Here is a 21832-nt window from a genome sequence, read left to right as displayed (position 1 = left end):
TCTGTCTTGCAGCCACAGACATCCTATGATTCTCTTTCCCTGACAGGAAAGAAGTTTTGAGTGCAAGATGTGTGGGAAGACCTTCAAACGTTCCTCCACCCTCTCCACTCATCTCCTGATCCACTCAGACACGAGGCCCTACCCCTGCCAGTACTGTGGCAAACGCTTCCACCAGAAGTCAGACATGAAGAAGCACACCTACATCCACACTGGTGAGCAGCACCACAGCCAGAGACCCATAAAATGGGTTGGGATAGAAGGGACCTTAAAGAGCATGCAGTTCCAACCCCCCCTGCCATGGGCAGGGACACCTCTCACCAGACCAAGCTGCTCAAGGCCATGACCAACCTTGCCTTGAACCTCCCTGGACAAACTGTTCCACTGTCTCCCCACTCTCCCTGGAAAGAATGTCTTCCTAGTATCCAACCTAAATCTGCCCTCCTCAAGCTTCAATCCATTCCCCCTTGTCCTGTCACTACAGGTCCTTGCAAAAAGTCCCTCCCCAGCTCTCCTGGAGCCCCTTCAGGTGCTGGAAGGCTGCTCTAAGCTCTCCCTGGAGCCTTCTCTTCTCCAGGCTGAAGAACCCCAACTCTCTCAGCCTGCCCCCAGAGGGGAGGTGCTCCAGCCCTCTGAGCATCTTTGTGATGTGATTCCCAGGGAGCAAATGCCAACTGGAGCCCATCATGGTGCCAGGCACAGAGATACTGGGCTGGGAATCAGCATCCAGAGGCACTGCAATGTTGCTCTTCCCTGCACAGTAGGACCACAGAAGGTCTAAACATCCCTGAGACACATGCCCTCCTCTGTGGGACAAGGAGGTGGTTACTGACCAGCCTTTGATGCATGCCACGGTTGTCCCCAGCCCTGGATGCAGGCAGGGTGTGGGTCACACAGCTGGAGGAAGCTGCCTCTGGTTGTTCTCACCCCGTGGTGCTGGCTCAGTGTGCACATGAGCAGGACCCTGGGGCTGGACACAGATGCAGCAGGTCAGGTCTGAGCCTGCTGAAGGCCATTTCCAGCTCCCTTCTCCCCTCTCAGAGTTTTTCTTGCTATTTTTCTCTGCCCTGCAGGGGAGAAGCCTCACAAATGCCAGGTCTGTGGCAAGGCCTTCAGCCAGAGCTCCAACCTGATCACTCACAGCCGCAAGCACACCGGCTTCAAGCCCTTCAGCTGCGAGCTCTGCGCCAAAGGCTTCCAGCGCAAGGTGGATCTGCGGCGGCACAGAGAGACCCAGCACAGCCTCAAGTGAGGGATGGCTCCAGGCCATTGCTGGAGCTCCCCCTGCCAGTGCACGCTCCAGGGAAGGAGACCCTCCCCAGCACCTCCAGCCAGCATGGTGCTGCCCGCTTCATGAAGCTCACACAGCTTCCTGGGCACTGTCCTTGGCTTTGGGGCTCCAGCACCCCAGGGCCTTGCACATCCCAGCAGGTGACAAAGAAGCCTGTGGGAGCTCTCACTTCTCAACTGCAGCAGGTACCAGCCCAGCTCTCTCATCTTCTGCTCAAGTGCAAATCCAGAGGAATTCCTCCAAGGTCACTCTTTGGACTTACACCACATGCAGAGCCCAGGGTGGGAGGTGGGAACTCCTGGGCTAGGGGCAGCAACAATCTGTGCCAGGCTGGTGCTGTAACCATGTTCTGCTTTGATGGCTGGGAAGATGAGGCTGGGGCACACAGATTATGTTCAACCCAGACAGGCCTTCGTCAGAGACTTGCCCAGGTCATAAGTTTGGGCAGCAAACCCCTAAAGTGATTTTCTTTCAGCAGAGCATTTACTGTGCTCAAATGACAACTTAACTCTGTTGTATTTTTAGCCTGGAGTGGGAGGAAAATACTGAAAAGCCAACTCCTATCCCTAGCTGGTAACAAGGGTCTCTAAATGCATTCCTCACATGCACCATGCTGCAAAGATCTGGGGTGAGTGGCAACCAAACAAGCTCCAGGAAGAGCCATGCCTGGCACAACTAACCTTGCCCATGCCTCAGTACCATGCTGCTCTGGGAATCCAGGCTGCTGTGTCCCACAGTATTTCACTGCATAGGAATTTGAAGCTGTCCTGGGCAAACCTGGGTCACTGGGTGGTCAGGAATGCCCCTTGGATATCAATGTCAAGCAAGAGTTCTGCTTTCCAGCCACTCTCTTGGAGGAGGAAGTGGCCTGGAGACACTGGCAGAGCATTCCAGTAGCTAACAAATACTTTACAGAGAGAGCAGTGGTGTTTCCTCCTCCTTCCAGGGCTAAGGGTTGGTTGAAGCAAAGCACTGGCACAAGCCAAGAGCCAGCTGCCCTACATAACCTTGGGCAAGTCGCTGCATGGGGCTTTCATTTCTCCACCCTCCTGGTGATGTGGAGTCGTTGACTCAGGTCTGTAGAGTCCCTCCAGTCCTTAAGAGGAAGGACAAAGTGCTCTCAGTTAAGCAGGACACTGTGGCAGCACACAGCCCACTCCACACCTCCATCCCCAAGCAAGTGGCCTTGGACAACGCCAGGGGTGGGAAGCAGCCTGGAGCAGGGGCTGCTGCCTGCAGCAGCTGCACTCCAAATGCTTATGAGAGTCACCACCATGGGCAAAGAAGAAACTGCCTGAGTGGGAAACCAATTTACTGCCAGAAGAGGCCTGTCCTGCCCTCAGCTACCCTGCCATGAGTCCAAAGTTCTCCTCCCCAGCCCCAAAGTGTACTTGCTCCTGTTCTATGCTGTGCCTAAGCTGTTAGTCATTAATATGCATTCTGGAAGCTCCAAGCAGAGTCTGTGCTCCTGCCTTTACTTGTAGCCTGTAAATATGTATTTATACATATTCTAATGGGTATTTTTACTGCACTCTATCAGCCAGTGACAAGATGTACAAGCCTGCTGGGGCTGAGCTGATAAATCTGTTCCCTCACAGTCCCTGGGCTCACAGTGTCTTTCCTCTCCAAAACACCCATTTCAGGAAAGGCTCTGGAGGTGCAGGTGGTGGGGATGGAGGGGGAAAGGAGAAGGGAGAAAACACAGCACTGCCCCAGATGGTTTGAGTGGAAGTAAGGGTGGAAGCTCCCAGGCAGAACAAAGCTCCCAAACTTAGATAGGAGCAAAGCCAAACCAGAGAATCATGGAACTGTTTGGGTTGGAAAAGACCTCTAAGGTCATCCAGTCCAACCTTCAACCCACCATGACCACTAAACCAGGGCCCCAGGGGCCATGGCCACACCTTTAGAATAGAATAAACCAGGTTGGAAGAGACCTTCAAGATCAGTGTGCCCAACCTATCATCCTTTTTGAACACCTCCAGGGGTGGCGACTCCACCGCCTCCCTGGGCAGCCTGTTCCAACCCCTGACCTTTGGAAACTCAGGGAGCAGGGCCAGAACAGCCACAAACAACACTGAGAGGCTGATTTCAGGGGACATGGATCTTTGGAGTCAGATGGCTGCTGGACAGGCAGGAAGTCAGCCCTACAGAGCAAGAGGGCTGTGCAGCTACAACCACAGCAGCTGCCATAGGGTTGTGTGCTCAGCAGCTGATGCTATCACAGCCCCTGTTAAAACTTTGCTTTCCTTCCCTGGGTAATGCCAGAACCTCTTCAGGGGAAGGACTCTGGGGGAGGGGGATGTGTAACCTGTGACAGACCCAGGTCCCCAGGTCCTGCTGTGACCCCAGGCACACACTTGAGCACTCTCACACAGGTACCCAGGCACAAGCCTCACTCAAGCCAAACTCCTCTCAGCTTATTAAAACTGCTACCAAAAAATGGCAAGCCCTGTTTGTCATCCCTCTTGTCCTCCACAACTGGTGGTGTTAGGTCATGGCTGGACTCAAAGACCTCAAGAGATCTTTTCCAACCAAAACAGTTGTGCCATCCTAAGTCTGCAAACAGAGTCATCCAAGGAGCATTTCAGTGTCTGAACTGCTCAGGAGCAAACACCCTCCAGCCCCAAAACACTCAGGCACAGCAGCACAGACTTCCCTGTCTGTGTCCTGGGGACTGCAGGTGTGTCTGACTCATCTGAACCTCCCCACTTGGAGCCATCCTGGAGGGAAGTGCTGGCACAGCACCGTGGCAAGGCTGCCTGTAAAACCACTCATAAAACCAAATCAGCAGCTGGTTCTCCTGAGCCTGCTGAACAAGGGCTGCTGTATCCATTAGATTTCCATTCCTATCTTTGATTTCCATGCTACAGAGGAGGTAAAACCTTCAACTGGCAGCTGAGGTCTTCCATCCTCAAGCTGTGCTCCTCATCCCTAACAAAGCACAGATCACCCCAGCTCTGCCTTGTCTTTGCCCAGGACTCCAGGCCAGGCAGCTGCTCTCACCACTGGTGTGGTTGCTGAGCCCAGAAAGCACTGAGGAGCAGCTCCACTGGAGCAGTGCCAGCCTCACCCTTCTACTCATGAGGAGCCTGCAGAGCACATCCCCAGGAGATGCAAAGGCTGCTTGGGATGGGTGTGCAGCCAGCAGAGAAACAAGCTGGCATGGCCTTAGCTAGTGTGCTGCTGAGGAGCCCTGCTCAGGAAAGCATCTCTGAGGCCAAAGCAGCCTGGGGAGGAGGGGAGGGTGTCCAGGCTGACCCACTCCCACAGACTGGGAGCATATCTCCAGAAACAGGCTGTGGATGCAGGCCAGCTGGCAGAGGCACCAGTGAGACAACTACCAGAGCCAGGAGGTGAGCTGAGAAGGGAGGAAGAGGAGAGGGAATTCACTTACAGAGTTTTCCACTAAGGCTGGAAGCAATTTCTTCCTCTTGAGTAAGAAGGTGCCACTCTCAGAGCAGCACTGCTGAGCCTCAGCCTTCCTTTAGGACTATGGATGGCAGCAGCTCAAAGGAAAAGCCAGGGCAGACCCCACAGCCCCTTGGCCACTGCAATCCCTGATCAGGGAGAGCCATCTCCTGAAGAAGAGGATGGAGTGAGCCAGCTTGGCTCTGCTCCTGGGCAGACAGCAGCACCCTGCACAGTTCCCTGGGCTTCCATCTGCACTGCCTGAAGCTCTGGAAATGCAGATGGAGGAGCAGGGAAGGAAGCAGATCCAGCATCATCCAAATCTCACCACACCAGGCTAGGGAGAGCCTTCCACTCACAGCCTGCTACAGAGAGTGGGCAAAGGGCTTCCCTCATCCACAGAGCTACTGAATCCACACAATGATCCTCAGCACCAGTCAGGATGAGGCCATGGCTGTGACCAACTCCAAACACACCTGGCCCTTGCTCTCCAACCATGTAAATCCTCCCCAGTTCTGACCTCTCTGCAAGCAGCTCCTTTCCCACCACCTTCCCTTGCATCAAAAAACCAAACACCCAAAGGGTTCTGCTCAGTCAATCAAGGAAACTGATTAAAAAACACACACAGCCCCAAAATCTCAACTGATCTTTGTGGCTGAAGAAAGAGCTGATTGTTTCTGCCTCTCTCCCGGCCCACCCTGCCTCCTGCACTTCCCCAGTCCTCCTCACACCTCCTTCCCTTTATTGCCAGGGAAAGAAAATCCTGGTCTTTGGGCTGTTTTGTTTAGCAAATGAGGGACATGCAAAGCAATGACCTCGGGCATCTGTCAGAAGGAGAGGAGGTGCCTCTGTGTCTTCCAGACAGCCTTCAGGGGCTCAGAGCAGCAGCCCAGAAATACCACGATGGAGAGGAGATATAAGATGGGACACGGGATGCATCTTCCACTTGCTAATGAAGAGAGTCACAGGACAGCTGCAGGAAGCAGAGATGTGTTCCCAGCTAGCACAGCATGAGCTGGAGCTCACCTTCAGGTTGTGCTACAGAATCACAGAGTGGCAGGGCTTGGAAGGGACCTCTAGAAATGATGGAGTCCAAGGGAGGGTCACCTAGAGAAGGTCACACAGCAACATGTCCAGGCAGGTTTTGAATGCCTCCAGGGATGGAGGCTCCACCACCTCCATGCTCCAGTTCCAGTGCTCTGTCACTCTTGAATGACAGAAGTTCCTTCTCATGTTTAGATGGAACTTAGATGGACTAGGGGGAATGAAATGAAGCTGGAGGTGAGGAGGAAGTTCTTCCCCATGAGAGTGGTGAAGCCCTGGAATGGGTTGTCCAGGGAGGTGGTTGGGGCCCTGTCCCTGGAGGTGTTTAAGCCCAGGCTGGATGAGGCTCTGGCCAGGCTGATCTAGTGTGGGGTGTCCCTGCCCATGGCAGGGGGTTTGGAACTGGATGATTCTTGTGGTCCCTTCCAACCCTGACAGATACTATGAGCTTCTGATGTTCAGGTTTGTGCCCTTCACCCTTTGTCCTGTCCCTGGGCACCACTGCAAAAAGCCTGGTCCCATCCCCTTGACTCCCACCCTTTAAGTATTGATCAGCATTGATGAGATCCTCCCTCAGCCTTTTCTTTTCCAGTCTAAAAAGCCCCAATTCTCTCAGCCTTTCATCATAAGAGTTTCAGTTCCACCCCCAGCATCTTCATCCTGTCCTTCTTGAACAGGGGAACCCAGAACCAGACACAATGCTCCAGATGTGGCCTCACCAGGGCAGGGCAGAATGGGGAGGAGAAGCTCCTTTGAACCTGCTGGCCACACTTCCTGGTGCACCCCAGGATGCCCTTGTCCTCCTTGGCCACAAGAGCAGCTTGCCTTGTGTTGACCTCCATGGAGTGGAATCCAAGGGAAGGCAACACCCTGACAGTTTGCATGTTGTGTTGGCAATGTTTAGGGAAGGTCTGAAAGCAGCTGAGATGAAGCCAAAATTAGGCTTCAGTTAGGTACAGATTGTAGTGGAAAAAACCCTTATTTGCTGAGTTCAGCTGCTTCCCGCCCTGGGCTTCACCAGCAAACACTTTCAGTGTGCAAAAGATAAGAGCAGAGTCCCTTGTCCTCAGAGCAGGTCGTCCTGCAGGGCCACGCAGGGGTAGGTGGTGGGGGCACACCAGCAGGTTGGTTCTAGCCCACCAGCACCCCACACAAGGGGAAGCCTGAAGGGTTTAGCCTCCCATAAACAGCTGCAAACATTCCTGCCTGCTGGTAAGGGCCTAGCCCAGGAGCAGACAGGGAGCTAGACCTGCCTGTGTACACCACATGCAATTTTTTACCCCCCATTCTGCCCCCAGAGCAGAGCTCTCTTCCCACTTTCTGCCCTGGGCACGCAGAGAAGACAACTCAGAGCAGCCACTCCAAAGTGAGGCAGTGATAGTTCAAATCAGTTGCCTCTGTGCTGAATGAGGGCTAAGAAAACACAGATCCCTGCAGGGTTCCTGACCTGCCACCTCTCTCCAACAGCCACTGTGGCCACAATGATATGAGGCTGCAACCCTGAGCTGAGACATGAGATCTGCCTCAGGCTTCCTGCCTGACCTCGGGCACCGCAGGAGCGCCGAAGCCGTTCGGCACACTGTGAAGCTCCCAGAAAGCTTCACCTCCATCTGTAAGAGGAGGATAATAATCCCCCCTCTCCCCTTCATCTCACTTGTTTATTTCAACAGTGAGATAGTCAGGAAGGGGACTGCCCCCTCCTTATCTGCCACACGCAGCCCCTCGCACAATGCAGCCCCGAGCGCGGCCAGGCTGCCTCAGCGCCGCTGCGGTGCCACTGCCCAGTGAGAGAAACTGAATGCAGCAAAGCAGCCTCCCTCTGCAGCTGGTTTGGAAAGAAATCCCCCAAGCCTGCACAGCAAGACTCCTACATTAAAGCCACCACCCTGCCAAGTGCATGGAGAAACAGGGTGTGAGCAGAAACAGAGGATCAAGCAGGCACGAGAGGGATTTCCATCAGTGAATAATATTCTAGGAGGAGAGGGAGAGCTGGGAATGGATTCTGTGATCTCCAGTGGGATGTTCATAGCATCATGGAAGGGTAGGGGTTGGAAGGCACCTCTGAAGATTGAGTTCAACCCCTCTGCCAAAGCAAGATCACCTAAGGCAGGTCACACAGGAATGCATCCAGATGGGTCTTGGAAGTCTCCAGGGAAGGAGACTCCAGCACCTCTCTGGGGCAGCCTGCTCCAGGGCTCCAGCACCCTCACAGTGAAGAAGTTTCTCCTCATGTTAAGGAATACTTAAAAGGTGCTGCTTCAATTCAAGCACTTTTCAATCTGGTCCTTGGGCTGATTTTGACCTGCTGGCCCAAGGGTGATCTGTGTTCACCATACCAGACGTGAGGCGGGCAGAGAGCAAAAACAGTCCCCAGGAATGGGGAAATCTGGGGCTGGGGAGGAGCTGAGCATGCACTGGGCTCAGCTTTGGTCTGATAAGTTTATCAAGCACTGCCAACTGCTAACTGTCAGCCGGTGAAGCGAGCCTGTTAGGGAGGAGGAACAGCTCCCAGGGCAAGATAGGACAGCCCAGGCCTTATCAGAGTGCCTGAGCCAAAGAGGGAACTGGAGAGTGAGCACTTTCCAACCACTTCATCTGAACAACAGACAGATTGGCAGGAAAGGGCTGTCAGCCACCCAGGCATCAGCAGGGAGCCCCCATCCCTGCAAACAGCCCTGGTAAGTGCAGCAGGAGACTTGCAGCTGTGAACACTGGGGCCTGGGGAAATGCATGGGGTCTTTGCAGGAAGGCTGCCCAGAAGGCAGAGTTGGGTTTGCAGCAGCTCAGATGCTTGCTGAGCAAGCTGCTCCTCTTCAGTGCCTAGAGCAGCACTGCTTCCCCACACTGCCTCCTCCCTGGCTTCAGGAGGAGAATCCAACAGTTGAGAGTAGCACCAGTCACTGAGTTTGGTGCACAGATAATTGCTTTAGCACAGGATCATTGGGTTGGAAGGCACCTTTAAAGGGCATCTAGCCTGACTCCCCTGGAGTCCACAGGGACCTCTGCAACTAGAGCAGGTTCCTCAGAGCCCCACCAAGGATGATCTTGAGCATCCCCAGGGAATGTCACCTCCACCATCTCCCAGTGTTCCACCACCCTCCTAGCAAAGAGCTTCTCCCTAATGCCCAATCCAAATCTCCCCTGCTCCAGTTTCAACTCCCTGCCCACAGTCCTATTCCTGCAGGCCTTTGCAAACAGTCCCTCCCCAGATTTCTTGTAGCCCCCCCTTCAGGTACAATAAGCTACAATAAGGTCTCCCTAGAGGCTTTTCTTCCCAGGACTGACCATCCCAGCTCCCTCAGCCTGTCTTTGCAGAAGGGGTGTCCCAGCCCTCTGCACCTGCTCCATCCCATAGTAAAAACCCCAAGTGAATAGAAGAGGGAAACCCTGACCATTCCCATCTGAGCTGCAAGAGATGTCAGCAAATGCCTCTTCACACCCACTCTTAGGGCAGCAATAACCAAATCAATAGGATTGCAGCAGAGATTTTCCTCTTTTGGAGGAGCTCCCCCAGACCTCTGCAAGCTCCCTGTCCATATCCCTCAGCCAGGAGAGGGAGGGCAAGGAAAGGTTCCCACACGGCACAGCCTCTGCTTGGACAGAACTGGTGTTGGATCAGCAGCTTCACCACGCTGTCAGCAGCTCACTGCTCATCTGGACCGCCTGGACAGCTGTCACCCTGCATCCCAGCCACCTTCTGGGCTTTGGTTGAGCTCTGCTGACCTGGGTCCTGATTGTATTAGAGGAATTTACTGAGAGCTGGCCTCAGTGCAAGGCCTGACCCTGTGCTGGGAGGATGGGCTCACAATTAGCTGCCTGTTGCAAGTACTGTCCCAGGCCCTCCATGAAACGAGGCAGGAATCTTTCTGCAGCAGCACCACAGCCCAGGGTCTCTCCAGTGTGAGTGAGCTAATCCCTCAGAGCTAATTCCTTTTCTGGAAAGCAACAGATCTAGGAAGCAGCTGAGCTCCTGCTAAAGCACAGATCTAAAGCAGGACAATGCACCTACTTCTCTCCCTGAAGAGCAAAGGAGCCTGGTATCTGCAGACATCTGAAGTTACATCAGATGAGTCACACCCCTGTGGTTTCCACACCACTCTCAGGCCAAATTTCTCACAGCTGTTTCTGCTCCAAACCAATACTCTGCTCCTCTCCAGACCATGAGCAACCTCTAAGCCCATTTGATTCCTCTGTGCATCAGGGCTCCTAAGCAAGTTTAAGTACAGCAGCCACGTTCAGCACTGCCAACACAACTCTTGAGGTTCAAGGCTCCTTCATGAAGAGTCAGCAGTCCCTGCCCCATGGATTCTGCCTTCCTCTTGAATAATTGTAAAGCAATAGGACTTTATCTTGCATCCCAGAGCCTTCTATATTGGGGGCTTTGGTAGGATTTTTAGCAGTGGTCAAGGCTGCTGGTTTCTTCTCCTTATAAAATAGAAGTTATCTCTTGTCTCAGCTGAGGAAGGGGAAGCCAGAGATGATGGAGAATTCCTGTTCTTGCAAGGGCCCCATCCTGAGAGTGTGGTCATGGTGAACCAGGGTGTCAGTCAGACATCCCTGCCCCAGCTCCTTATTTAGATCCAGCCTGTAGTAGCCTGGCTGTAAATCAGTCAGGCTCAGTGGCCATCCAGATGTGGCAACATCCAGGAGAGGCCAGGAACTGCAGCTGGGGAACACTAAATGTGAGACTCAAAACTCAGAGGAGGAGGATTGCATTCCTGACTTTGCCACTGCCAGCTGATCTGAGCCAGGCACTCTCCAGCCTGCCTCAGGTTTCCCCACTTGCAAAGTGAGGATAAGAGCAATGAAGACATCCTGAGACCTCCAGCTGAGGGCCAGGCAGACCTGCTGCACAGGCAGTAGCCTTGCACTGGGGTGGCAGGGTGGAAAAAATCCCACAGAGAGCATCCAAGGGAGGGCTCTGCATTGTGAGCTGCAGTCTCCCCCTTCCAACCTCTGCCCAAAGTTGAGCAGGCCAGCTGGAAATGGAACTCAGGTCACTGTGACCTCCACTCTTCCTTGTTGACCAACTTGCTATCTTACCCCCTGCAAGTACAGGCAGGGCATCCCGAATTCAAACTCTGTTCTGAGGAAAAGCATCAAGGGCTGTTGGCAAGACTTCACCTCTGACTTCTGGAAGTTACTCAGAAACAAAAATATGGACAAGACTCCTTTCCTGGGGCTTTGGATCAGGGGCAGAGCTGACAGAGCAAGAGGTTGGACTTGATGATCTTCGAGGCCTCTTCCCACCTTGGTGATTCTGTGACCTCTGGTTTCAGAGGCAGTATTCATGGGACAGCTGAGATTTCCCACCTCAAATGGAACTCAAGGAAACAGTTAGCTAGAGGATCAGAGAATATCCCCCTGCCTGCTGCACAGTGCCACCACAGCAGCCTTGGAGGGCTCAGAAGGACTCATGCTGCTTTGCATTTCAACAGCACCTTCTACTTAAAGCTTTCAGGGTGCCACACAGAGTGCTGGAAACCCCTTATCAATGCACTACTGCAAAGAAACCACAGGGCAGGGAGAGAGAAAGGAACTTGAGGTCATGTAGAGACAAAGTGAAAGACTTGAGAAGTGAACCAAGGCATTTTAGCTCCCAGCTCTTCTTGCAGTCATTAGGCAGTGAGCAAGATTCAGCCCTGTGGTGATACAAACAGCTGCAGAAGCTCTACCAGTGGAGTTTGCTGCTTCCTCTCCTCACAGAATCACAGAGTGGTAGGGGTTGGAAAGGATCTCTGGAGATCAAGTCCACACCCTCTGGCAGAGCAGGGTCACCCAGGAGCACATCCAGATGGGTCTCCAGAGCAGGAGACTCTCTGGGCAGCCTGTTCCAGGGCTCCAGCACCCTCACACCAAAGAAGTTTCTCCTCATCTTGAGGAGACAAATAGAGAGTCTGATGAGTGTCTTGCAGCTCTGGCACATCTTTAATCACACCACACCTTGCTACTGCAAGTCTGGAAGCAGCCACCACATACTATGACCTATTTCAAACCAAACTCCTAATTTCCTTGGGTAAGTGTTCCCACTGCAGCAGGCACAACCACCACCAGGCAGCAGGATTTAGCCCTTAGCCTGCAAGTTCTCTCACAGCATCATTCCACAGACTGGTTTGGCTTGGAAGGGGCCTTTAAAGGTCATCTAGCCCAACCCCTCTGCAGGGATCAGGGATATCTTCAACTAGAGCAGGTGTATTATGCCTCTTGCAGGAGATACAACACAACCCTTGTGGCTGTGAGGATCAACAACTCATCTTTTGGGGGCACCACCCCCTCAGCCCCACTTCCTCAATCCCAAAGCCCCCAGCAATCTTAGCTTGGAAGGGAATGTGTGACTCAGGCCTCCAACTGAAGGGTTGTCAGCTGCAAACCCTGAGGGCTGGATGTGGCCCTGGTTTTATCACTGGCCACCAGCTGCCTCCTGAGCTCCTGCCTCCTCCCTAATGATTCAGCAAATCTTCTTGGAGGAGAAAAACAAGCAGGCAAGTGAACAAATCACAATGGCAGATTAGAAAGATGAAGGGGGGCAAAGCCTGCAGCTCAGAGGAGGGAGATAAAAGCTGCTGAAGTGGCATGGTCCAAGGACTGGCAAAGAGTTGGGTTTTTTGTGGAGGGAAGCAATAACAGTGTGAACAAGGTGGTTGGAGTTTGGATTCTTGACACTGTGAAACTTTGCTAACAATGAAAGACAACACCAGGTGGAAGGAGATGAAGCAGGGTTTGCCCTCTGCACAGGGCTGGTAGTGATTTTACAGAAGCATAGAATGGCTCAAGGGTGGAAGGGACCTCAGAGACTCCCCTGCCACAGGCAGGGACACCTCTCAACCAGACTCAGCTGCTGAAGGTCTCATCCTACCTAGCCTTGAACACCCCTAGGGAGGAGACAGCCACAGCCTCCCTGGGCAGCCTGTTCCAGAGTCTCACCAGCCTCCTACTGAAGAACTTCTTCCCCAGCTCCACTCTAACCCTGCTGTGCCTCAGCTTCAAACCATTCTCCCTTGTCCTGTCTCTAGACACCCTCAGGAAAAGTCCCTCTGCAGCCTTCCTGCAGGATCCCTTCAGGTACTGGAAGGCAGCTCTGAGGTCCCCCTGGGAGCCTTCTCCTCTCCAGGCTGAGCAACTCTTTCACTGTGACAGAGCCCTGGAGCAGGCTGCCCAGAGAGGTTGTGGAGTCTCCTTCTCTGGAGGCATTCAAACTCACCTGGATGTGCTCTTGTGTGACCTGCCCTGGGTGATCCTCCTCTGGCAGGGGAGTGGGACTGGATGATCTTTCAAGGTCCCTTCCAACCACTAAAATGCTGCAGTTCTGTGAGATGAGAAGGAAGCAACCACAGCACAAGGCAGAAAGCCTCCTCTCAGGCTTCCCCCAGGGAGCTGATGCTGTGTAGAGCAGGGGGAAACACAACCAGGCTGTCTCCTTTTAAAGGTGTTCCCTCTGCAGTGCTCCCACCTGCTCCCACAGCTTCGGGGGTTTCTTCTGGAGGCCAACAAGAATCAGGTGGCTCAGGGCTGAGTGGCAGAGCCAAGGGGATTAGAGGTTTGGAGCCGAAACTGCGGCACTGCTGCGCCCTGCAGGCTGAGCTCCTGTAGAGCACAGTTGGTAAGCGCTGTCATAAAGCGCTGCCATCGCCTTGGGGAGGCAGCCTGGCTCCTGCCTGCCTGCCTGGGGCTGCTGGGTCTGCTTCTGCCCCATCCTGGAGCCCTCGCAGAATGAACAAACCCACACATCCCAGCTGCTGCGCATGGGGTACCCAGGGGAAAGGGGCAGCTCAGGGGCGGAGTGGAGACTTTCACCTCTTCAAACTGCTGCCCTGATGGCTTTTATCCCCTGTGATTCGGCACAACAGAGGCAGGCACCCTTGAATAACTGCCTGGCAGCAGAAACCTCAGTAAAGGGCCACTTGAGGACTTGCCAGGTGTGAGGATCTGGAGGTGTGGAGAAGATGACTGCCCCCCAGCAGCACACTGCACACAGGGTGGGGGGCAGGGAGCTCAGCTTTGTGCCTGCTGCCAGTGGGCTGGAGCTGAGGGGAGAGTGTGCAGGAGTGGATGCCAACAGTTGCTGTGGCCATGCTCACCACACCTGCTCCTTCTTGACCCCCCTCTGGTTGGGTTTTTCCCAGAACAGTCTGTGAGATCTCCCACAGAAGCATCTTTCATTTCTCTCACTGCTGTCCTTCAGCAGCACCTTCACAGACAATCCATTCAGCTTAGCTGCACTGGTTGGCCTCAGGAGGGCCCCCACAACACAGTCCTCAAACTCCATCAAGATAAAGGGACCCCAAGCAAACCTGGAAGAACTTTTGCCCCAAAGCTGTGGATAAAAAGGTGGAAGAAGAGCTGGGAAGGGCATGTGCCTTATTCCTGAGCTGGGCTGGGTGCTGTGCTGTGTCATGCAGACCTCATCCAAAACGTGCATCTGTGGTGGGACCCTCCTCTGAAGGTTTTGTGGTTGGTTGTGTGTCTTGCTGAACCTTGGTACTGAGTGAGATATGGACCTGTGTCACAGGAAGTCAAATCCAGGCCTCTGAGTTCCACTCCAGCTTGCTGCCAGCTGTGCTCTGTGCCCTTAGCTAAACACACATTTGTTTTTCCTCTAATCTGCCAGGTGAGAAGGACTCTGCTGGCTGATTCTGCCAGGAATGCAGGAGTGCTGGGAGTCCTGAGCAGCTGCAGCTCCCTTCAGGTGTTGGCTGGGGCAAACATTTGTCAAGGTGTGAGAATGTCAGGTCAGGAAGGTGCAGGAGTGGCAGGTATCCAAAGTCTGGGGGCTAGGATCTCTTCTTTGGAGGTGCCCCTGGCCTGAACATGACTTTTGCAATGTGCCTTCTGCAGAGCTCTCCAGCAGCCCTTCTGGAGAGTGGTGTGGCTGCTGGATGGGCACTGTCTCTATTTCTGAGGATAATGATGAGCAAATCCAAAGCCTGCCTGCCAGGTCTCAGGAGATGCCACTGAGGCTGCTGTGTTCAGCTCCATGGTTGTCTCTGTATTATTTCAGCTCTTTGAAGCCCATCCTGCCTCAGAGTGCAGTACAAGGCAGCCTCAGTGTCCACCCACACAAGCTGAAGCTTCTCTTGCCATATTTGGCTTACTCCACGGTGAGTCTGTGCCTTGTGCCTGCCTGAGGCTGCTGGGAGGCAGAGCAGGGGAGCATCTCCTCCTTCTTCTCTCCAGATGCAGGATGAGATGTCTCAGACCTTGAGCCACAAGGGTCCCATACTCAGATTTTGCAGAGACTTGGCTGCTCAAGACTTCTTCCAAAGTGGCCTTGAAGGATCCCTTCAGGTACTGGAAGACAGCTCTAAGGTCCCCCTGGAGTCTTCCAAGGAAAGCCTCAGGGGAGAACTCATTGGTCTCCACAACTCCCTGAAGGGAGGCTGTAGCCAGGTGGGGGTTGGTCTCTTCTCCCAGGCACCCAGCACCAGAACAAGAGGACACAGTCTCAAGCTGCCCCAGGGGAAGTTTAGGCTGGAGGTGAGGAGAAAGTTCTTCCCAGCAAGAGAGATTAACCATTGGGATGTGCTGCCCAGGGAGGTGGTGGAGTCCCCATCCCTGGAGGTGTCCAAAAAAGGCTTGGCTGTGGCACTTGGAGCCATGGTTTAGTTGTCAGGAGGTGTTAGGTATCAGGTGACAGTTTGGACTTGATGATCTCTGAGGTCTTTTCCATCCTGGTTGATTCTCCCATTCTCCAGGCTCCCTCAGCCTGCTGTGGGAAGTGCACCTTGGCTGGGCTGGTGGCCACGTGGCAAATAGAAAAGCTGTCTGAGGAGGTGCTGGGAGAACACTCCGGGGCTGCTGGAGTCCCCAAGGCTTGAGCTGCCCTTCTGCTTCTCCAAGGGCAGTGACAATCCTGAGCCATGACCTTGGATACAAAGGCAGCAGAAAACCACTTCCTGGCAGGGAATAATTTCCTTCTGCAGGCACTAGGGCATGCTGTCCTCAGGAGCTGATGCTCTTCATCTCTTTTGGCTTCCCCAGCAGATAGCAAGGACTGAGGGAAGCAGGCAGTGGGGCAGAGCATCGGGGCCACTCCTCCCTCTGCCATTGCTGGCTGGGTTGTGAGCACCCAGTGACAGTTGTGGAAGGTCTGCTGGAGCTTTGTGAGCCTGGTGCATTCCCCAGGGTGTCACCAGGGCAAGGCTTCTGATGAGCTCTGCTCAGTAGGATCTCAGCCTCCTGCACTTGTCTGAAGCTTCTCAAACCTTTTCAGGGCTTCAGCACTTTGCCTCTTCCCTGGAGCTTTGTTAGCCTGAGATATTTCCTCCAGCCCACGGAAGCTAACACCTGCAGGGTTCACACAGACTTACCTCAGCCATGGCGTGACCCCAGGCTGCTGAAGGACAACGGTGGAGAGGTTACTCTGGTTCAGCTCGGAGCCCAGACTGTGTCTTGGCATTGACACAGAGCCAACCTCCTGCCTATATAACCTGCAGGGCTTCACCTGGGGACTGTATCCTCAGGTGTGCACACCATGGCTCGCTGGGGGATCCTGTGCCTTGCCTTGTGCTGCTGCCTCGGGGCGGCAAGGGCAGCAACCGTGAGTACAAGAGATCTGCTTAGAGCTTTGCAGGGCGTTTGGACTGCACAGCAGAGAAGACCTGGGAGTGCTGGCTGACAGCTGGCTGGAAATGAGCCAGCAGTGTGCTCAGGCGGCCAGGAAGGCTGATGGCATCCTGGGCTGAGTCAGCAAGAGTGTGGCCAGCAGCAGGGAAGTGACCCTGCCCCTGCACTGGGTGCTGGTGAGGTCACTCTGGGAATAGTTCGGTTTTGGGCCTCTCACTCCAAGAAGGACATCGAGGGCTGGAGCATGGAGAGAAGGGCAACAAAGCTGGGGAAGGGTCTGGAGAACAGGGCTGGGGAGGAGCAGCTGAGGGAACTGAGGCTGTTCAGTGTGGAGAAGAGGAGGCTGAAGGGAGACCTCATTGCTCTCTGCAGCTCCTTGAAAGGAGGCTGCAGTCAAGTGGGGATTGGTCTCTTCTCCCTGATACCAGGTGATAGAACAAGAGGGAATGGCTGGCTTCAAGTTGCACCAGGGGAGCTTTAGGTTGGAGACTGGGAAAATTTTCTTTGCTGCAAGAGTGGTCAGGGACTGGCAGAGGCTGCCCAGGGAGGGGTTGGAGTCCCCATGCCTGGGGGTGTTGCAGAAAGGTGTGGCCATGGCACTTGGGGCCATGGCACTTGGGGCCATGGTTTGGTGGCCATGGTGGTGCTGGGGTGCTGGTTGGACGTGCTGGGAAGGACTGGTGTGATGGATTTTCTCTTCTCCATGGTACTACATGCAGCTGGGTGTGGTGCTCACCGAGGGAGGCTTTGTGGAAGGTGAGAACAAAAACCTGGGACTGTTCAAGGGCTCTGTCGACATCTTCCGAGGGATCCCCTTTGCTGCTCCCACAAAGACTCTGGAAGACCCTCAGCCTCACCCTGGGTGGGAAGGTAAGGTCCAGCTTTTGCATGCCTTTGGTCTGGGGTTTTGCTGCCCCTTCTCTCTCTTCAGTCCATTATTGACAAGCCAAAGCTGTTGTTGCCTGCTTTTACCTACTACACAGCACCAACAAAAAGCTTTGAGTCTCCTGGGGGGCATGAGTCTGTGCCTGTCTCCCATAGCTTCATACAATGGCTGGAGCTGGAAAGGACCTTCAAGATCATCTAGTTCCAACCCCTCCCTGCCATGGGCAGGGTCACCTCCCACCAGCCCAGGTTGCTCAAGGCCTCATCCAGCCTGGTCTTAAACACTTCCAGGAATGTGGTGTCCATAGCTTCTCTGGGCTACCCATTTCACTGCCTCAGCACCCTCACAGTAAAGAACTTCTTCCTAATGTCCAATCTAAATCTCCCCTGCTCTAGCTTCAAACCACTGCCCCTTGTCCTGTCCCCACAGGCCCTTATGAAAGCTCCCTCTCCTGCTTTCCTGTACCCCCCTTCAGGCACTGGAAGGCTCTCCTCAGGCTCTGGAAGGTTCTTTCCAAGCAGCTCAAGCAACCACATGAAAAAAATAAAGGCAAAGCAGGGCACCTCCATCTCCTCTGCCCATGGCTTAGGTGTCCAGAGCTGGCTCACGTGGATGAGGGCCACACTTTGTCACTCCCTTGGGCTGCTCACAGCAGCTGGGGAGGCTTTGCTGCCCCTGCATTAGACTGATGGAGGAGAGGATGCATGGACAGCAAGGGAATTGGTGTCTCTAAGCAGGACCTGCTGCCTTCCCTCTCTCCTCTCAGGAACACTGAGTGCAAAGGCGTTCAAGAATCGCTGCATGCAGCTGAAACTCACACAGACTGATGTCCGTGGGAGCGAGGACTGTCTCTACCTGAACATCTGGGTCCCTCAAGAGAGGAAGCAGGGTATGTGCTGGCCAGACAGCTGGGCAGGGGATTCTCCCTTGCCTTTGGGGGACAAATTGCTCTGGAGCATCACTCAGCAGCTGTGAACAGCTGTCCACAGTGGACAACTGCAGGAGCGTTGATTTTTCAGAGGGAAAGGTGGGAGCCATGCCAACCAACGTCCCTCAGCTACAGCCTGTTGGGAGGTTCAGCTTCCTCTGCCCAGTGGGGACCTGCTTGGCTGTAGGCTGTTGCCCAGCACAGTGTCTGCTCGCGGCCAGGTGGAGTGATGCTCAGCCAGGGGGTGCAGGGCACGGGTGGGCAGCACCTTCCAGCTGTGCTGTGGCTCAGGCTGCTTTTCATCTTTCCCTCTCAGTCTCTACCAAGCTGCCAGTGATGATCTATATCTATGGTGGTGCCTTCATGTTTGGAGGGAGCCAGGGAGCCAACTTCCTTGATAACTACCTCTATGATGGAGAGGAGATTGCTGTGAGGGGCAAGGTCATCGTGGTGACCATCAACTACCGCCTGGGGCCCTTGGGCTTCCTGAGCACTGGAGATGAAAACATGCCAGGTACCACAGCTGCTCCCTCTCCAGGGCACCCCCTCATGGCTCTTTTGGGCTTTGCTGAGCCCTTGTTCACTGGTTGGTGCTCTCTGTTGCTCAGGGAACTACGGGCTGAAGGACCAGCACATGGCTATTGCCTGGGTGAAGAGGAACATCAGAGCCTTTGGAGGTGACCCAGATAACATCACTATCTTTGGGGAGTCAGCTGGTGCTGCCAGTGTGTCCCTGCAGGTGTGTTGTCCTCGTTGGATCCCACCAAAGCTGTTTCTCTTCTGTCTGACTGGGAGAGATGGTCCCCTTGGCAACACTTTCCTCCACACTCATCACCTGAGTAGTCTTCTCTTGCTAAGGACAGTGATGCTCAACCTCTTTGCTTTGTAGCCATTCCTCCTTCTTCCATTTCATCAGTGCCACCACTGCAGATGTGTCCCTGCTTTGGGGGCACCTGCTGAGGTGGCATTTCCTTGCCATCTGCCCCCTGCTTTGCTCCTCTTCTCATCATATCACCTTTCAACTTCAACTGCTGAGACTGCTAACAGCACCAGAGCTGGTGGCTTCCCTGGGACTGGTGCACAAGGTGTGAGATGGATTGGGCAGGCCTGGCAGTTCCTGACAGCTTCTTGTTTGTATTTGGCACCACAGATGCTGAGCCCAAAGAACAAAGGTCTGTTCAAGAGAGCCATCACCCAGAGCGGCGTCGGCCTCTGCAGCTGGGCCATCCAAACGGATCCTCTTGCCTCAGCTAAAATGGTAACCTCTGGGTCTTGTTTGAGGGAAGGGAGAACAAAACAAGGGCTGCCTTAGAGAAGAGCAGAGCTAGCAAAGGCTTTGGAAAGAAGAGCATCACTGGCATGGGATTCAGTCAGAGCCATGCTGCCCAGCACACAGCTTGGCAAATGTGCTGCTTTGAATGACACCCAACCTCTGGCTCTGTGAAGCCTGGCTTGAGAGGGCAGTGCCTGGGAGGTTTCTCTTTCTCCTCCTGCAGATTGGGGAGAAGGTTGGCTGCCCCACACACAACACCACCGTCCTGGCTCAGTGCCTGCGTCTCTCCAGCCCCAGGGCTCTGACCTTGGCCTACAACCTGGACCTGCTGCACCTGCCTGGTACGGCCCTGGGCCCATGTTTGTGGTCCACCACCCACCCCGGGGCTGCGCGTCTGCCTTTTCTCTGCTCCTGACAGGCTCTGGTTGTGTCTCCTGCTGCAGGTCCTATGGTTCACTCCCTCACTGTCACTCCTGTTGTTGATGGAGACTTCCTCCCAGACATGCCAGAGAATCTCTTTGCCAACGCTGCTGACATTGACTACCTCGGTGGGGTCAATGACATGGACGGGCACTTGTTCGCCGGCGTGGACATGCCTGCCATCAACCGCCCCCTCGTGAAAGTCACTGAGTGAGTAAAGGATGCTCTCAAAACCCTGGGCAGAGGGAGTCTTAGCTTCCATGGAGCCCCCAGACTCCAAGGGCATAGACCTGACACAATGTCCCTCCAAACCAGGCTGCCTAGGGCATAACAATACCAACTTCAGAGCCCTCACGAGGAAGGACCAGCTAGCGGGGAAGTTTCCCCACTTACTTTTAAGGTGCTTCTGAACTCAGCACCAGTGACAGGCTTGGCAGCCGTGGTGCTCCTTGGCCACAGCAGATACATCCCAGGCATCCTGGGCACCCACTCTGTAAGATTCCTTTGTGTGGACAAAAAGAGCTTGTGGCCAGTTTGGCCTCCAGCTGTTCTGCTGGGAAGCACACACAGCCAAGAGCTGGGATGGCATCCCTGGCTTTCACTCCACCAAACTCTTGTCAACCACAGGCTTGGATGTGGATATCAACAGGAGCTGGGATCCATTTCCATGGGCCCTGCCCCACCTGAAGCTGTCAGTCTCTATTTAGTTGATCCCACCTGTCCTTTCAGGGATGAGGTCTTCAATCTGGTCAAAGGACTTACTTATGAGAGAGGTGAGGAGGGAGCCGCCCTGACATACAACATCTACACTCAAGATTGGGGTGACAAACCAAGCAAGGAGACTGTGAAGAGGACAGTGGTAGACCTGATTACTGACTACATCTTCCTGGCTCCCACACAGCGGACACTGCAACTGCACTTGGCGAACGCCCGGTGAGAGTCTCAGCCCCGACAGGAGCCCAGAGCCCACCTGCAGGGAGGGGGAGGAACAACGCTGTGTTTGCAGCACCAGGGTCTGAAGAGGGGGTTCAGAGGCCTGAACTGGAAGGGGACTGGCTTCTTGGTGCTCACAGTCTCCACTCACAGCTGCTTAGCAAGTCTCTTTCCTCTCCTCAGGGATGCCAAGACATACAGCTACCTGTTCTCCGAGCCCTCCCGCATGCCCGTCTACCCAAGCTGGGTGGGGGCAGACCACGCTGATGACCTGCAGTATGTGTTTGGGAAACCCTTCAGCACCCCCCTGGGTTACAGGCCCAAGCACAGGACTGTCTCAAGTGCCATGATCGCCTACTGGACCAACTTTGCTAGGACAGGGTGAGTGATTGCAGCTCCACATTTGGGGCTCCCTGCAGCACTTTGGCCTTGCTGCTTCTGCTTGGGAACTTCTAAGGAGCAGTCCCCAAAAGGGGAGCATCCTCTGTCTTTGTGTTGTGAGCCTGGTTCTGTCTCTCTCACTGGTAGAGTTTGCCCTGGATCCTTCTCATCCAGAGAACCCCTAGGGACAGCAGAAACACATTCAGAACTTGTGCGCTCTGCTTAAAGTTAGTTTCCAAACCTTGGTGTTCAGGCAGGAGCTAAGCCCCTGTGTGCAGCCAGGGATGATGTTGTGAGGACCAAGGGAGGAGACTGCAGGTCAGCAAGTCACTCCTAGCAGGCAGAGTTGCTCTTGCTTCTCCAAAAGGCAGATTCTGTCTTTGCACTCACTTAAAGCCTCACTTGAGCAGATGGGGCCCCAGCCATACACCACAAACCCCGCTGCACCCACGAGCTGCTGTGACAAAACTGATCCTCTCTGTCTTCTTTTCCCCAGTGATCCCAACACAGGGGAGTCCAAGGTGCCTGTCAACTGGCCAGCCTACAGTAAAGAGGGCACTTACTACCTGGAAATCAACAACAACATTGGCAAGAACTCCGTGAAGCAGGATCTGAGATCCAGGTATGTGGACTTCTGGTACACAGTCTACCGCAGTCTGCCTCTGGTTACTGACAACTCCACGCCTGAGGACCTGATGTGAAGCTAAG

At 54.3% G+C, this 21832-nt stretch overlaps 2 protein-coding genes and 1 long non-coding RNA gene across 5 annotated transcripts in view; 2 read left to right on the top strand and 1 right to left on the bottom strand.

The window, feature by feature from the left end:
- Nucleotides 1-3736, top strand: part of GFI1B (growth factor independent 1B transcriptional repressor) — a 15033-nt gene extending 11297 nt beyond the window's left edge. For all 3 annotated transcript variants that reach the window (XM_068155939.1, XM_068155941.1, XM_068155938.1), the window contains exons 6-7: nt 47-212; nt 1071-3736. In XM_068155939.1, coding sequence (XP_068012040.1) covers nt 47-212; nt 1071-1249 — 345 coding nt within the window. In that variant the 3' untranslated portion in view covers nt 1250-3736. The remainder of the gene's footprint in view (nt 1-46; nt 213-1070) is intronic.
- The window catches only part of LOC137449921 (uncharacterized), a 24556-nt gene extending 11408 nt beyond the window's left edge, over nt 1-13148 (bottom strand). The window contains exon 1 of the long non-coding RNA XR_010989516.1: nt 12942-13148. This is a non-coding gene — a long non-coding RNA (uncharacterized lncRNA). The remainder of the gene's footprint in view (nt 1-12941) is intronic.
- Nucleotides 8335-21832, top strand: CEL (carboxyl ester lipase). The gene is made up of 12 exons (XM_068155937.1): nt 8335-8418; nt 15951-16277; nt 17023-17173; nt 17956-18078; nt 18434-18631; nt 18726-18856; nt 19268-19375; nt 19614-19731; nt 19834-20020; nt 20540-20743; nt 20927-21124; nt 21621-21832. The coding sequence occupies exons 2-12, from the start codon at nt 16212-16214 to the stop codon at nt 21823-21825; spliced, it is 1689 nt and encodes a 562-aa protein (XP_068012038.1). The 5' UTR covers nt 8335-8418; nt 15951-16211; the 3' UTR covers nt 21826-21832.

Source organism: Melanerpes formicivorus, unplaced genomic scaffold (genome assembly GCF_026170545.1).
Source record: "Melanerpes formicivorus ecotype bairdi unplaced genomic scaffold, bMelFor1.0.p_v2 SCAF_33, whole genome shotgun sequence".
NCBI lineage: Eukaryota > Metazoa > Chordata > Aves > Piciformes > Picidae > Melanerpes > Melanerpes formicivorus.
This window is presented reverse-complemented; position numbering and strand designations above follow the sequence as displayed.

Coding starts and splice junctions, on each gene's coding strand:
- CEL (XM_068155937.1), top strand. CDS start 16,212: ATGGCTCGCTGGGGGATCCTGTGCCTTGCCTTGTGCTGCTGCCTCGGG. Junction 19,376..19,613: donor CTCTTGCCTCAGCTAAAATG/GTAACCTCTGGG, acceptor CTCCTCCTGCAG/ATTGGGGAGAAGGTTGGCTG. Junction 19,732..19,833: donor GGACCTGCTGCACCTGCCTG/GTACGGCCCTGG, acceptor CTCCTGCTGCAG/GTCCTATGGTTCACTCCCTC.